The sequence below is a fragment of the Bombus vancouverensis genome, chromosome 18, assembly GCF_051014615.1.
Source record: "Bombus vancouverensis nearcticus chromosome 18, iyBomVanc1_principal, whole genome shotgun sequence".
Classification (NCBI taxonomy): Eukaryota; Metazoa; Arthropoda; class Insecta; order Hymenoptera; family Apidae; genus Bombus; species Bombus vancouverensis.
In genome coordinates this window covers 5,259,389-5,276,414 of record NC_134928.1, presented here as the reverse complement: position 1 = coordinate 5,276,414, position 17,026 = coordinate 5,259,389, and the positions used below count along the sequence as shown (strand labels likewise).

The window sequence follows — 17,026 nt, the reverse complement described above, 5'->3', positions numbered from 1 at the left end:
TAAATATTGTAAATTTTGTAAATAAACCTATTTAACATCCCCCTCCCCCTCCCTCTCCCTCTTCTCATCCCGCCCCTCCCCAAAGTTACACAGCACCCAAAAAGTAGACTACCGAAGCGTGCTGTTTTGCGACCAAGTTTTCAGGACAGAAAAAAACAACCAAAAACAAAATCACATAAAAGCTCCACTCCCCAACGGCTTAAATCCAACGAATAGATAAAAACACAAAAAATGTAAAACGGCGACACATAACATAGTATGGCTACGTCGTATCGTCGCGTATCGGTACTTCTGTCTAACACATCTTATCAAAATTCATGGTTTATTGTGAATACCCAAATGTATTAAAATGTATCTTGGTTTAAATAAACGTTATTAAAAAAAATATATAATAAATTTTACCACTATATCTAAAGTTCAATTCTTCAACTTATTTGTGAAATGTTCGAACTGCGACGCGAGGAGATTACCGGTAATATGTCAATTTCGTGATTTGTTGTGTCTCGTGTGTGGCAACAGCAACGACGGCGACGTCTATCGAGAGTAAAAGTAATATCGAAGTATACCTTACCATGACATTTTAAAATGTGTAATCTTTGATAAATGTATATTAATAAAATTTCATATGAAGAAAGTTTTTGGGAATCCGTATTATATCCATCGAGCAGAAAACGAAGACTTGACGGAAGTCGACGACAATGGAGATAAAAGTCTCTATCGTAATATTACTTTTATTGATTTTAACGTCAGATGGAACGGGTTTCGGCAGAAAACGATCCTCCAAATGTCAAAGAGGTAACGAGCAGGCTTCAAGTAAAAACGAGCAGAAGTCAACACCCGATTATTATTATTACTGTGACTCAACAGAGTTTGGAGTAGTACAAAGGATTCCGTATTTGCGTTCTTGTTCACCGTGCGACATGATAGAAATTGATTTCTCTTCCGCTTGTATCAGATACGGGATGTGCCTTGCCATTGCTAAAAAAGTTGATTCTTTTTCTCCGGTCTCGGTTATTCTATTTCTCTTTATTTGCATATTTTTTAAACACAAATATAGATGTTTTACGATTATTTATATTGTTGATGACATTATTTGACGAATTCTTCGAGAACTTCGCAAGGAAATCCAGACATAAATGATATTTAAAATGTTTATAGCAGTTCTGAAGTAAAGAAAAGCGATATGAATTTGAAATGATGGATCATTTCAATGACTTTATTATTTCCATTTTAGACATAACACAGGGAAACTTTATAATTTTTAAATCTCTTTGATTTAAAAATTGATTGATGGTTCGTTTACATTTAAGAGCACCTATGTGACTAAAGTCACCTAGTTCTTACATAGGCATGAGAAAAACAATAGACAACGTTAGATCAGAAGGACGGTTTCGTGTTTCAAGGGGCTAGACCGAGAGGTCAGAGTATGCGAGTCGAAAAGTGAGTGTGTTGCGAGAGTCAGAGTTGATCGAGACATCGAGGAGTAGAGTTGAGAGAATTGATCGAATTGTCAGTGTTGTAGAGTTGTTAGAGTTGCTAGTGAGAGAGAGAAAGAGAGAGTGTTAGATTCGTTGTGACGAGAGTTACCAAATAACTGTAAAGTTATTTGAGATAGATACGAGTATCGCATTTAGTTTCAGTTAAACAAACATCGTTTTCTGTCCAATTAACGCCTGTATATTCAATTCAATATTAATAAATTGTAAGTAATCGGAGAAAAATTTATATCTTTAATTTCTACGATACTACAGTATCTTTCTACATTTATTTTTCATTTTGCATATCTGTATGTTGCCTTAATTGCTGTCTACATATTATTTTAGTTGCATTTTTCTTTTGGATCGGAAATGACTAACCTGTGTTTCATCAATAATTTATCTTCCTTCTCTTGGTGCATTTCTAAATGAATTTTTTACTCCAAGAGTCAACATCACTTTTTTTCAACCTCTTTTTTAGTTGACAAGAGTACAAAGCTATATATAGGCCAAAACATGTATGTATTTTTCGATAAAAGATAAATCTTTATTCAAAATCTACGAGACTGCACGCAGATATTTCAAATTACAGCGAATATTATCACGAATACTTCGCGTTAAACATCTTACATCTTTTAACATTTTCAGAGACGCGTAAACATCCGCAAGCTATTTATCACTTTATCCATTGCATATTGTAGCGGCACATGAGTCATAGGACGATGCGAATCGAGAGTAACTCATGTTGTTGATTTGCCTCGGGGCATTGATACCGTCTCGATGTACGAAACTTGATAATAAACAAACTCCGGACAAAACAATATCGCCGCTATGCGCAACCGTCAACCGAAGTCGAATTTAAACTCGTTAGAAGGAGATCGTTAAAAGAGTACTGCCGATAGTTTTAAATACATTTGACTACACCAAATATTAACTTGTCTCATCACTATATACACCAACACGTTTAATCAACCTCCACATAACCGAGAAGTGATTTCAAATTTGACCCACGTTTCCATCTACTTCGCTTTCTTCTTTATTTTTGAAGAAATGCACTTTCACTATTTATCAGCTAAGCGAACTCGAAACAAATGAAAATTCCCAACCACCACGTAGATCAAAGCCTATCAGTCTTTTTCGAACCTGTAGGTTACAACGAGATTCTCATCTCGACCCGAAGCTCATAGTTAGAGTTCGAACTGGGCTATAAAGTAGCACGACCACAAGCAGCACGAACAGTCCGTAAAAATAGAGAACAGGATCAAGCGGTGCATCGGTATCGCTTATACGTACAATATTTCGTAGCACGTACGTCACGAGTGCGAGCTCGAACTCGCGGACCCGTTCGTTACGTAACAGCTGCAGTCTGATAATAAATGTAAAATACAGGCGGCCTGAGTTACAAGCCGTTGTGCAGGACCCGCAAAACGCCAGCCGAACTTTGAGCTTGTTCAACGAAGCGCTTCACGCGAGAAACATCGAGACGACTGGAAATAACGTATAGGCGAACCACAGCATGTAACCGTAACATGATCGATATAGTATATCGATGTCGATAAGGGAAACACGGCTTAGTTACTTATTTAAACGCCAATTTCCAAGCGCGCAAAGATCACATTTCAGAATGGCAGAATTTGAAGACCACGAGAAGAACGTAATTTGATCTTCACCTAACCAAACGTACGACACGGGACATTCCAACTTACGCGTCAAGTAACGTCCAAAATGCGACAAAATGAACTTGTTATGTTCCCTTGTGATCTTCGAATTCTATTCTCCTTGAGTGGATCGTTGGATATTAAGAAACAATCGATGCTCGAGGAACTAACGAGCCGCGTTCGTTTCGTCGAATTTATTAAATTACCAATTACGACAAGTTGAAATTATTGTTTAACGCATTTATACAACGTCAAAGATAAATTGTGCAAAACACAAAACGCGTGAGCCGAAGAGGAAACCTAGAACTGTCGGTGCAGGCGGTGACCATACAAATAGGTGTCGCGACGGTGCAGAGATAATCGGCTGGAAAGCCAACCAGCTGGGACCGAGCTATATGCTGGCAGCTCCGCCTCCTCGTGGCCGCCGCTGGTAACGACGCGACGCGATGCATGCATCGTGTGGCGTCGGCTAAGCGAGCTGCCGCCCGAAAGGGTAGGTTCAACTTGTCCAATGAGCCACAAGGAGAGAGCAGGGTTTTTTCAAGTCGTGTAGCGCCCATGTATGCGCGTCGTTCTCCGGGCGGAGGGCGCTAGAGGGTAGACGAGAATGAAAACGAACACCTAGATGCGAAGCCAGTATGAATTTTTACTCGAGGTATGGCGCAGTCGATCAAAAAGTCGGGCTCTGAAACGCACACATTACTTGTAAGTCTAAGTGAGTTAATTGTGAAGAAATTTTTTGTGAAGAAATTGATTTAAAGAAACAAAGCATTACGATAATTGCAGTAACCCCTAATAAATAATCCCTGATTCTCTCGTTTCCGTATGAGCGAGTTAGAAAAGGCGATTTATGAGGAAAACGCTGACCATGCTTTTGTTACTCCTGCATTGTTCCTGCTGACCGTTAAGGCAGGCAGTCAGATTCGTAATAAGACTAAAACGTATTTGCGATCCTTTTAATTAACGACACCGCCTTCTTCTTCTCTCGCGCGATTCCCTTAACCTTTTAACCTATGATTTACGTTCGAGAATTTTGGGCCGAAAACGTAGACATGCTATTATATATTATATTTGGCTCGATCATCGTATTACGGGCTATGCTTGTAACATTTACGTTTGGTCCGATCATATATTACGGGCTATGCCCGCAATATTTACGTTTGTCCCGATCCCGTTGTAGGTTAAGGGATTAATTAACTCACGTGCCCACTTTTCGAGAGGCCGAGTTAATTGCACGCAATAAAACTCGAAAATATGCGAACTAGCGAATTTATTTACGTCGCGTGTCGTTGTCACGATCATCAGCCTTTTAGGAAACAAATCTCTGACAGAGTTATTACGCTGTTTCACAGCTCTTACAATATGAAAAATTAATTAAGAATAATAATTAATTAATTAATTAATTAATTAACCTCCCTATTCTTCATTACCTTTTTCATGTTTACGTGTTTAAAATTTCTACATCATCGTAAGAAATATTTCGAATATTCGGGGCTCAAATGAAATTTCCACGGATTATCCCGCGAAGATATGTATGTCGGGTTTACATTAGAATTAGGGTTAGGGGCGTGAAACGAATCTTCGTTTGGATTACACGTGTCGTTATGCAATAGAGAAGACATCGACTAGTGCAAATACGATTATCATAGAACTGGAAAAGTTTTTTTTTTTTGTTATTTAAAATTTCACATTCACAATTTGTCCAGTAGGACATTTGGTAAAATATTATAGCGGTGTGCTAATATAACATGTGGGTGGCTACCCCCAGCGGGGTACCATCTTCGTGTTTGTTAAGATATATCCTTTGTGAGATCTGCTGGGTGTTTCCTTTTTAGTCTTCTTTCTATGGTTGTGTTGAACGTTTCCGCTGCCAGCCGATTCAGGTGCGTTGCTATTCTTTCTCTGTACCTTCTTGCGAATCTGCTAATTTCTTCCTTGACCGTTGGTATTCCAAGGTCTTTCCGTATGTCCTCGTTTCTAACGTACCATGGGGCGTTTACAATTGATCTAAGAATTTTAGCTTGGATTGTCTCTATTTTGCTTATATGGCTCATTGCTGCTGTTCCCCAAAGTGGTAGTCCAAATTGGTTTAATGATCGTTTTGTATATTTTTAGTTTGTTTTCTATGCTTAGTTTGGATTTTCAACTTGTTAACCAATACATTTGTCTCCTTGGTAATTGTATTTTGTCTATTATAGATTTAATATGCTGTTTCCATGTGAATCGTGTATCTAAGTGGAGTCCTAGGTATTTGACTTGCCTTGTTTGTATTATGTGCGTGCCGTTCAGTGTAATGTTTGGTGGTATCTGTTTTCGCAGTATGAATGTAATGTGGTTGCATTTATCGGGGTTTGCTTTAATTTGTTTAACTTGAAGCCACTTTTCTATGTTTGTAATATGTTCTTGTAGTAATGTGACTGCTGTTGCAGGGTTAGTGTGCCTGACTAGTACAGCTGTGTCGTCCGCAAATGTCAGTATTTTGCTATTAGTAGTTGTTGGCATGTTGGCCGTGTATAGTGTGTATAGAATTGGTCCTAAGACGCTTCTTTGCGGAACCCCTGCCTTGATGTCTTTAACTTCAGAGTATGTGTCTTTAATTTTAACTAGGAAGGTTCTGCTGCGTAAGTAAGATTTAATTAATGGTATATCTGCTCCGGGAATTGTTTTCTGATTGATTGAAGTAGACTTTCGTGGTTTATTTTGTCAAATGCTTTCTCGATGTCCATAAAGAAGGTTGTGCAGTATTGTTTGTTTTCTACTGCTAGAATTATTTCATTTGTAAGTCTGTGCATTTGCTCTATCGTAGAGTGTTTGTTTCTGAATCCAAATTGGTGATCTGGTATTAATAAGCGTGTCTATTATCTGGGCCTCGACAAATATTGGTGGTGGTTTTGTAGTGTTCGTTGATTTAGTTGTGTTTTTGGTTGCTGGGTCGTCGTCTATTTCTTCCGTAAGTGAACTGAAGGAGTTTCTTAGTGGTAATTCTTGCAGCCATCGCTGCTTTTCCGTATCTAGATTACCTGTTATTTTTCTTTTTTTGTTATAGCTGGCCACCTTCCATCTTTCGTCCTGTTGAGTTGTTTCTTTGTCGGTTTCCATGTCAACTTCAATTGTGGCTGAGCAGTCATGTCCTTGATTTGTTTGTTGACTTGTTTTTGATGTGTCTGTTGTTTTGTATATGTAGTACTGATCTTCTTTGTTTATAATTTTTATTGGTGTAATTTTTTTCATGGTAGGTTTGCTAGTCTTCTTAATAGAAGACACGGGTTTCCACCATTTGGCTATAGGCGTAGCCGTTCTTAACTTTCTCTTCCCCACTTGCCGCACTTTTCTGAAGCACTACTTTGCACGTCCAGTTAGCTCGGCTACTCGGGCAGTATTGTAATTACCATTAGGTGTTTAATGTTTTCCAGTCCAACTTATGATTCAAATGCAGTACAAGATATTTAACCGAAGTCGTTTGTTGGATTTTCTGATTTAACAATTTAACCTTAGAAGATTATTTCTTCTTAAAAATGAAGGCAATGTGCGAACAGTTGTTCGAGTTTAATTGGATTTTGTTATCTCTCGTTTAGCGTTCTATATTATATAGGTGCTTTTTAGGTTTCTTGTTGCTATTTTAATGTTTCCATGCTTGGATGGGGTATATTCAGATGTTCTTTTTCTTTTTTTTTTATTGTTCAATTTGTATTTACAATTTGTCCAGCTGGACATTCGGCAAATTTTTCTAGCTTATTTTCAAATGTGAACGTAGCAAAGGAATAAGTTTCCGTCTTCAGCGTTGTTAGCAATAAACAAAATAGAAAATGGGTTCGAGGACACTTTCTTGTGGAACCGTAAATTTCTTTGAGAGAGGACACTTACACTTCTAATTTTAACATACAAATACCTATTCGTAATGTGGGAGAAAATAATTCTAAATGTGCTATTCGGCAGAATTGTTTATAACTTCCTTAAAATCCTTCATTTTATCATATAATACGTAAAATCATTCAGACTTTAGCGGAGGCTTTTTCCACATTGAGAAACAACGCGGTGCAGTATTTTCCTTCTTCCATTGATTTAATTACGTCGCTTGTCATTCTGTGTATTTACTTTACTGTATTCTAATTCTTTCTAATCTAAATTGTTGGCCTAGGATTAGGTATTTAGCTATTGGCAGGGTAGGTAGCTACGCTCGTTAAGGCCCGAGACTGAAGACGACGCGTCGTGAGTTTCGAATCCTCACCCTGGATATATTTCCAAAGGATGAAAAACCCAAAAATCTCTCTTACAAGCCCAATATACAACAAGGCAAGCCAGAGCTCCCTTGTGTGGTGTGTTGGTACTTTCCGCGAGTGCTTGGTAGAGTTGGTTGGTAAGCACTCCAGGGCCAACGCGATCACTCGCACTTGATCCCTACCGTCCTGCCCGTGGGGGTTTTAGCCGGTAAGAGTGCTTGGCCGGCACTCTACCTTCTGCCGCCCTGTGTCCCCAGGCTCACAGGGCGGTGAGGGTTGTTAAGGTGTCTATGAGTATTTCCTCCACGAAAAAAAAAAAGAAAAAATAAAAAGCGCACAGGCCCAGCATTCAGAGAAAAGAAAGAAAAGAAGAAAAAAGAAAAAAGAGGAAGAAAAAGAAACAAAAAAAAATTTTTTTAATGCGGCGGGGAGGGTAATGGCGGTAAGGAGGCCCAGGACCGTCCCGCCGCCAGGTCGCGACTTACAGGGGAGGTGGCGCTAGAGGCAATGGCCTCCTCTAGCGCCAAATTAATCAGTTAGGAAACTTTTAGAATCGGCTCACCATAATGAGGACGCGGGGAGTGCACCGACAGTCATTCGCAAGAGGTCCCGCGGCATTCCTGTCACACGCGTAGGCAGGCCATCCTGGAGTTTTAGTCGGTAAGAGTGCGACACCGCTCTGCTGCTGCTGCAGTCCACGAGGATTTCTCCACGTACAAAAAAAAAGCTATATTATAATAAATATTATTATAATAGCTATTATTATAAAATAGCTATTTAGCTATTATTTCATCCATTCATCTTTTGTCAATTGTCTTCTCTATTATTTTGGATGGTGGATTCCATAGTATGAATCGAAGAATCGAATAGTTTTAATATTAACATATACATTCAAACTATAATATATTAGGTTGGCAACTAAATGATTGCGGATCTTGTCATTACCACTTAATGGCAAAATCCGCAATCACTTAGTTGCCAACCCAATAGTACAAGATTCCTCTTGTTTCTATCCTATTCGTGGCTTGCGGAGAATGTCTGGAAAAAGAAAGTTGGCTTGTCGCGTCGATAGCTGGTTATGGAATGGTTGGACGAGTTTTTGTAAAATTCCTGAGTGGGGAAAAATAAGAAAAGTTAAAAGCCTGATGCTGCTGGGGGTGTCTCTAGTCTTCGTCTCGTTCAACATTTACGTTCGGCTTAAAGCCATCCGTTCTTAAACAATGGCTGAAAAAATGATCCTGGTTAAGTAGCGACTCGACACGACACAACATACGATTAACAGATTCAAGGAAAAGCCAGAGTACAATATAGATATAATTGGAAGGAAAGTTACTGTTTACAAGCGGATGGTGGTTTTAAATTCTTATTTGCTTTTTATAACACTATCTCTGCACATTTCCATATCTGTGGAAAATTCTTTAGCCTGAAGATAAAAATCTTACTCCTTTGTCCGGAATTTCTTTTAATATTTTTGCTGTTATTATATCGTATTCAGATCTTTTCTTTTGTTTCTATAAGTTTTTGATTATTACTTTATTTTCTCATTTTTGCTTAAGATTTGTTACTCGTTAATGCAGTCGATATTTGGTTCTTATGTGTTTAAAGAAATAATTTTTTTGCAACTCCTTCCTTACAATCCAACGTTTGTAGCTTGCCGGATGATTGTTTCTGCAATTTGCACAGATTACCTTTTTTATTTTTTTACATATGAGCAATTAATCGAGAGATACATACCTGAACATTTGACACGAGTCGGTAATTTATTACAATAATTTTTCGTGCGTCCATGTCGTTCACACACTGTAGAATGTTATTAGCTCCTGGCGTTCCTACTTTTATGAACGTATCACATACCACATTGGTATCATAAATTTCCTTGTTGTGTTTGTCTTATTCAAGTTCAGAGAGAAACATTGACAATGGTGTTAATGCGACACTTTTGCTTAAGTAAATTATGTTGTGTAGCTTGTGTCTCCTTTGCAATTCTATGTTAAGTTTTGGGTGTTTAATTTACTTATAATTCTCAATGAGAATTGATTGTAAAAAGTCTACCAAATAAATCAATTCTCATTGAGAATTATAAGTAAATTATTCTGGTGTGGTACTATAACTTGAAATATAAGTGTTTATTGTATGTTTGATTCTAGTTGAATCTAATGCTTAAATCTAGAGAACATAACATGTATGTAGATTAATTATTTTTCAAAACGTACAATATGAATGTCGGTGCAAAATTTTTCATAATTATCTATGAATTAATATATTTTGAAATCTATCGGAATTCATTAAATATTTCTGCTCCTTCCGTATTTCTGTAAATGTATTAAGGGGATGTCCTGATTTGAATGTTCTAAAACAGCGTATTTTTGTGATTTCTTTTAGAAGGGAAAGAAAGAAACGAAGTTATTGAATTTTGAGGTATGGTTTTATATATATTTAACGAATACAAAAAAATTTTTTTTTAAGTAAAGAGAAAATTATAACAGATTTCTAAGCCTATTTCATGGGTTGCAGTTTTCAATCGGCGGGAAAGATCCACCTCGTAATTCTTGACTGAAACAAAAAACCAAAAAAGGATTAAATTATTATATACTTTTTTTCTCGATGAACTAAAAAAAAGGCAGAAAATAGTGTGAAATTAAACATTTTGGCGGGTTTAAGGAAAAAATGTGTTTTTTTAAAAAGAAAAAATAAACTTCAAGGTTAAACTATAACAATTATTTAAATAAACTTTTTGACGAAATTTTTTAGTTCATCGTGACAAGAAAATGTTAAGGAAATTCGAGGATTTGGGAATACAAATTATTGGCTATATTTCCCATACAACAGTTATACATCTATATTCCTCTCTAAGAACGTCTTGCACGCACGCTGGTTGCCAACCGACTCTACACTTCGGTGTCTCGATTAACTCTGACTCTCGCAACACACACACTTTTCGACTCGCACACTCTCACCTTTCGGTCGTCCCACCTTGAAACCGTCCTTCTGATCTAACGTTGTCTATTGTTTTTCTTCTAACATCTGGCAACAGTCTTTTGTTTCCACTGAGTCCTTGACGCCCTCTAACCCTTACACACACACTCTCATGTACAGTGTAAATGTATCACTTCCCTAACAGAAAAATATATAATAATTTAATACTTTTTTGATTTTTCGTTTCAGTCAAGAATTACGAGCCGAATCTTTCCCGCCGATTGAAAACTGCAGCCCATGAAATAGGCTTAGAATTGTTATAAATATATAAATAGAAATAGGCTTAGATTTGTAATAATTTTTTTTTAGTTAAAGAAAATTTTTTTGTAATCGTTAAATATATATAAAACCATACCTCAAAATTCAATAACTTTATTTCCTTCTTTCCCTTCTAAAAAAATCACAAAAAGGCGCAATTTTAGAACATTCTAATTCAGGACACCCCATTAAATAAACCTGTTTTGCTTTTCATTCTAATAGAATTTAGAAAACGAAACATATTTCTTGAATGAATGGCGTATTATTAGGTTGGCAACTAAATGATTGCGGATTTTCTCAATACCACCTAATGACAAAATCCGTAATCACTTAGTTGCCAACCCAATAAGTGTAAACAAGTAACTACGATAAAACTTAATTACGTAAATAATAAATCAACACGAAAAAACGTCAATATGTGTTAATACAGCAAAATGCTGATAAAATGCAAGCATTCCGTTTTTAATCTGTTATTCATTCTTCCACGACGTATTGTTTCGTCACCGTATAAATCTTATGTAAATAGTACCAAATGTAAAAATGTAAACAGGATATTTCAGGCTATATAAAACCAGCCACTGACTAAATGTTTATTACATTCAGACACACCATCCAACGAATAACATACATATAATCAAAATGTATCGCTTCCTTCTGGCTCTGTTCGTCATCATGGCAACCTATTTTGTTTGTAAGTATCTATTTTGAATAATTATTGAACTTGTTTGCATGTGCATATATAAGGCGTTTAGTTGTGTGTATTTTTCTTTTTTCTGTTTTTGTTTTTATTTAGAAGAATTTCACAATCAATTCTCATTGAGAATTATAAGTAAATTATTTTGTGTATTTTGAAAAAAAGCTTCTGCAATACCTATATTCAGTGAAGAAAGTATCTTAACTAGCGTTGTATAGTTTTATTAAAGAATATACTGGATAGATAATATTTGTTATTTTATTTAGAATTGTAATATTTATTATTGGTGTAAACAAACAAAATTTACATTTCTTGTTGCCAAATAATCTAAATAGAACTGTAGGATAGGAGAAACAAAATTACATACATAAATTTATTAATTATAAATTTATTAAATTTAAATTTATTATCGACTTCGTTCTAAATGAATCATCAATCAGAATTGCATTCCTTTTATAATCTTTATTATTCTTTTTTTTAATTTAAGATATTGTTCCGTTTAAATAAAATTCGCAGTTTTAGAACTTTATTCGTAACGTATGCTTTGTCAACTCATAACTGTTTCTATAATACTTTTCGACTCTTGTTTACATTTTACATAACTTTTAAATATCGTATAAATATTTAAGTGAACAAAGATAAGCGTGTAGCAGACTGTAGAAAATTTCTTATAGGAGTAGTGTTCAACATCGAGTCTGAGTCATTTATGAGAGAATGTTAATTTTAAATTAAAAATATTAATTTCTAGTATTATAAGCTTGAAAAGATTTATTAATTTAACAAGTTAAAAAATTTCTATTATCATTTAACAAATGAATAGTGTTCAACATTGAGTCTGAGTCATTTATGAGAGAATATTAATTTTAAATTAAAAATATTAATTTCTAGTATTATAAGCTTGAAAAGATTTATTAATTTAACAAGTTTAAAAATTTCTATTATCATTTAACAAATGAAAACAGTGACCCAGGCGAGCTGCCCAGTTAACGAAGTGTGGAATGACTGCGGTACTGCCTGCCCGCTAACTTGCGAGGAACCTAATCCCAGAATTTGCTCATTGGTTGGTATTTAAAGTCTATGGAAAATGTGTTAAACATATTATAGTCTCGTATAACATAAAATAATACTACAGTTCTATATACCAATAGTTATTTAATCATAAGTTACTTGTATCGAATACAACAATAGATTAAATATTATTTTATATTTTAGCAATGCGTTCCAGGCTGTGAGTGTGTAGATGGATATGTTAGAAACGAGTGGCAAAAATGTGTTGAACTAGATGATTGTTAATGACAAAAAAAACATTAATTTCTCTGGAGACGATGTAAAAGAAGGACTATTACTCTGACTATTATTGAATTATATTCACAAAAATTCCTTTTCATTGAATAGATGTCTATCTAATATTCTATTTCATATATGCAGAAATCAAATAAAAAAGATTAATTTATATGCAAATGGGTTTTACCTTCTTTTCTATAATAAAATTTTGGTTTAAAATAATATAGTATGGATACTGTAAGAAACTACAACTATTTTCAGAAGATTTGCAATAATAATTTAATTATTTACGAGAAACTACAAGGTAACTTTTGTTAGAAAAAACCTCCGGCTTTTCAACTTTGTAGTAGTTTGTAGACCTCTTACAGTTCTGTACAACTTCAATAAAAATATCAGGCAGTATTTTTCTTACTAAATTAAACTATCCTTTTTCATTATTTAATTTCACAATCCCTTTTTCTTTTTTTTTTATTTATTTATTAATATTTGCAATCAATTCCCGCATTAAGAATTTTCAGTAATTTTTCTGGCGTGGCTAATTATTTATAATAAGTTAATACTTATTATAGATAAGTATAGTTTATAAGTAAGTGTTATAGTTTCACAATCCTGTCTTCATCTTCGGTGTTCGTAATCGATACGTGTGTAGCGGCACTCGACAGCAAACTTCCCAACGGTTTCTGTCCTGTGCCTTGCTACACAAAGACCCTATCTTTCGGACAACATGATTGCTAGATGTCGAAACATCTTCATAGCATATTTTTAACTAGCCTAAGGACCCGCTATAGATCTTAGGATTTCTCTAACTAAGATTCTTCAAACGAACAAATAGTCTTTATCTTAGCATTCTCTAAATTTATTACCAACTACGGAAAAATACGGGAAATACGGATTTTCTTACGTATGATGCTTCTCGCTAGCAACTTTCTCTCGAGGGCGATTAGCATCTTTCCTCAACCTAGAGATTAACCAATTAACAGATTAATTCCATTTCCTTCACTTTCCTAACGAAGATTTTCCTCGACGAATCTAATGATCTCGTATCCTTAAACACACCCCATCATAATTTTCCTCCGTATACCTATTACGACCTATCCACTTCATGTGTTACTCTAAATGTCGAATCTTGGGTTTCTTGAATTATATTTAACACTAGGTTTACGGGCGTTTCGTATATACCTATCTATACGAGCACTCATCAAATTTATGGGGCTTATTCGGCATATATTGTATAAATCTGCACCGAGCTTTCGTTGGAAATAATTGCTCATCTATCGAAATATTTTCATATGGCTTATAACAAGCCTGACTATTATTTATAAACCTGTTCCATATTTCGGAAAATGCAAAATGGTTAAAATTAATTAAATGGTTTTTGAGACATTTCATTTCGAAGTTCGAAATCCGTCAAATTGGCGGGTCCCGTAAACCTAGTGTTAAATCAAAACTACCAGAAATAGTCCTTAAATTATTTCGATTAGTTGGATTCTTGTTCGTTAATTTTTGAAGCAACGCAAACGACTGAATGGAATGGTTTCAAAAACTTGTTGCATCCTTCTAAAGCGCGGCACTATTTTCAATTTCCAAACTGTTGTATCCTTGATGTTCTAATTTATTAATATAACAGTGTGGGTAGCGTTAACTAGCGTATCAATTCGACTGGTAAATAAGCTTTCACGTTCAAGTTTCCACGTTCAAGACTTAAGTTTTCCTGGAACAAATAAATAATTTCAATATCTTCTTGATTGTTGACAATAATAGTGAATGAATAATTTTATTCGAGTAGTGCATATGGTACAAGTCTGGAATTATTGAAAAAGAGAATGTTACAATTTTTAGATTTTTACCTTGTTTATATGTATGCATATACCCACTCTTGGAATGTCGTATTAAGTTAGTATAGTTGTTGAAAGACTAACTATATGAGTCGTTGACGATTAATAAATGCTCGATTTTGCTTCTTGACGTTACTCAAAAATTAGATTAAAAACAAGTCTCGGCTTCGCAAAGACTACTGTTCTTCAGAATTTGATATTAACTCTCGACCAATTCTTTACTCAACTGCAAAGAACTGATTGACTCTCAACTGAAAACTGACTGATTCTAAGTGGCTACGTTTATTTATACTACAAACTATCATGGGATAATTGTCATGTGACCGTTTATTCCACGAATACGCGGAGTTTCGACGCGTAATTATTTTTGCGGACGCTGCAATCTTCATTTTTGCTGGTGTCCTTCCAAAAGCGTTAGGATTTCTTTTCTCCGCTGATGTGGTTTTCGTGGATATGTTTTTTCAAGTCCTTGCTATTGCATTCCTCTTGCATTTTTAATTTCTGCTAATGATGAGTCGTATTTTCTTTGAGCCAAAGTTAATGGTCCCTTAAAAGATTTTGAACCCCACTCTCTACACAGTAGTGAGTATGACCTGTGTAAGTGCCCTGTTCATATGCCTGTGTAGGTGTCCGTGTGGCGGCACGTGCCACGGAACCCTCCAACGGATTCGCGATACGAAGCGCTATGCCGTGAAAGCGCAACACCGACGTGCCTAATGTGCCATCGATATCCTTACGCTTCTTTCGCCGAATTTTCGGAAGAACATACACGCGCCAGCCGCCGCGGTACATCTAATGAACGCACGCTAGTGGGGATATCAATCACCTCATCTGTATAAGATTAATATCGTTGTATTCCAACAAATATTAATACCAGATCACCAATTTGGATTCAGAAACAAACACTCCACGATAGAGCAAATGCACAGGCTCGTCAACGAAGTTTTACTAACAATAGAAAAGAAACAATACTGTAAACCCTCTTCATGGATATTGAGAAAGCATTTGACAAAGTGAACCGTGAAAGCCTCTTACAAACGGTAAAAAAACTCTTCCCGGAACAAATCCACCACTTACTGTTAATGTATAGAAAGGATTCGGAAATACAAATAGTTTACTTTATTTCACACACAACAGTTATACATATGTATAGCTGTATATAAATATATATATATTACACTCTGAAGACCTCGATAACCTTCTTGCACGCACGCTTGTTGTCAACCGACTCCTCTAGAAGCTTCTCCCATCTAGCAACAGTCTTTTGTCTCAACTAAGACCTGGACGCCCTCTAACGCTTACACACACATTCACATGTACAGTGTAAATGTATCATTTACCTAACACTTACTCAAATCATACTGTTACGTCGCGTAACACTCTACCTAGCCGAGGCCACACACCGCGGGCAATGTGGCAACCAGATGTCTTCGGATACTCGCAACGTATCCTCCATAGTTTGAAGGACCTTCCATAAATCTCATAGATTTCCTAGGAAAGGTCCTTCAAACAAAACAAACATCTGGTTCGGAAGAATTTCCAAAGACTATTGTCTACCACGGCTTAACTAAGGAAAGTTGGTTTTTCGCACGTACGCTGCAACTGTCCCCCCACTAACCACTTTCTCTCGAGGGCGGTTAAGACCCTTCGTTTAACCAATTAGAAACGAAGCCTATTCCCTCACTTTCCTAAATAACATCGGCACCAACAAATCCGATGGTCCCGTGCGCTAGACACACCCATCCTTAGCTTTCCTCCGACACATCATCGTCTCCCAGTACAGTACTGATTTTACATCTTTCGAACGGTCAACATCCTTCCACCGGGTATACACACCCGCAGATCAGTCACTCGCTCATCTCGTACATACGCATCAGCGTAACTGTCTTCGTTATAAGTTGTTGGAATAAACGGTGAAATATAACTTACTACTGTGTCATATTCATTCAACCACCTCTGTTATCTTAATCGAAACAGGGGAACGACTACTTCGCGGCGTCGATTCACCGAATCGTAGCGAGAATTTACGCCTCTCGCTGACGCGTTTTCCTCGCGACCGCGTCTCTCCGCGAACGGTCGTAACACATACCTAAGTAACAGAACCTTTGTAGTAAAAATACTTTGTTGTTTTTGGCTCGTTGAAATTCTATAAGGAACATTGGTAGCGGTGTCGATGTGCTGTTCTTGACCAGTTTAATTATATTATTTATTTTGTGTCCTTTTTCCATTAGGTCTGTCAATATATTTTGCGCCAAGTTTTGCGTGTAGTCCCTTTATCACTATCTTAAATTTCTTTTCAGTCTTTGGTTGGTAAGTGTAATAATTTGAATTTTTTATTTCAAGTGCTTCAATAACTGTATGCATCTGAACTTGCAGTTTGATCTGTTTATCTTTTAATTATTTCATTAAAAATTACTTGGGTCTTACAAGCTTGTTTAGTGTTTTCATTAGTGGGCCAATATTAGGAGTTTCTATGAAAAAAAGTGGAGGTTTAATCACTAAAGAATTAGCTCCTTCTATATCTTCGTCATTTAGATTTTGCAATACGTGATATCTTTTATTGCTGGTTGCGAGCCTTCTAACCACTTGTAATTAGATTTTACATTTTTATTCTTAGGTCACATTT

The 17,026-nt window shown here is 36.0% G+C and overlaps 1 protein-coding gene and 1 long non-coding RNA gene across 2 annotated transcripts; both read left to right on the top strand.

The window, feature by feature from the left end:
• Window positions 1–1,371: 1,371 nt before the first annotated feature.
• Window positions 1,372–2,762, top strand: LOC143304010 (uncharacterized). The gene is made up of 3 exons (XR_013060696.1): window positions 1,372–1,702; window positions 1,824–1,993; window positions 2,124–2,762. It is a non-coding gene; the product is annotated as an uncharacterized LOC143304010 (long non-coding RNA).
• A 909-nt stretch (window positions 2,763–3,671) lies between these two features.
• Window positions 3,672–13,006, top strand: LOC117160451 (chymotrypsin inhibitor-like). The gene is made up of 4 exons (XM_033341176.2): window positions 3,672–3,838; window positions 11,191–11,278; window positions 12,244–12,341; window positions 12,494–13,006. The coding sequence occupies exons 1-4, from the start codon at window positions 3,791–3,793 to the stop codon at window positions 12,572–12,574; spliced, it is 315 nt and encodes a 104-aa protein (XP_033197067.2). The 5' UTR covers window positions 3,672–3,790; the 3' UTR covers window positions 12,575–13,006.
• Window positions 13,007–17,026: the final 4,020 nt, after the last annotated feature.

Bases quoted from the DNA above. Each gene is read 5' to 3' on its own strand.
- LOC117160451 (XM_033341176.2), top strand. From the start codon at position 3,791: ATGGCGCAGTCGATCAAAAAGTCGGGCTCTGAAACGCACACATTACTT. The intron at 3,839-11,190 runs GTAAGTCTAAGT...TATTACATTCAG, and splicing joins CTGAAACGCACACATTACTT to ACACACCATCCAACGAATAA. The intron at 12,342-12,493 runs GTTGGTATTTAA...TTTATATTTTAG, and splicing joins ATCCCAGAATTTGCTCATTG to CAATGCGTTCCAGGCTGTGA.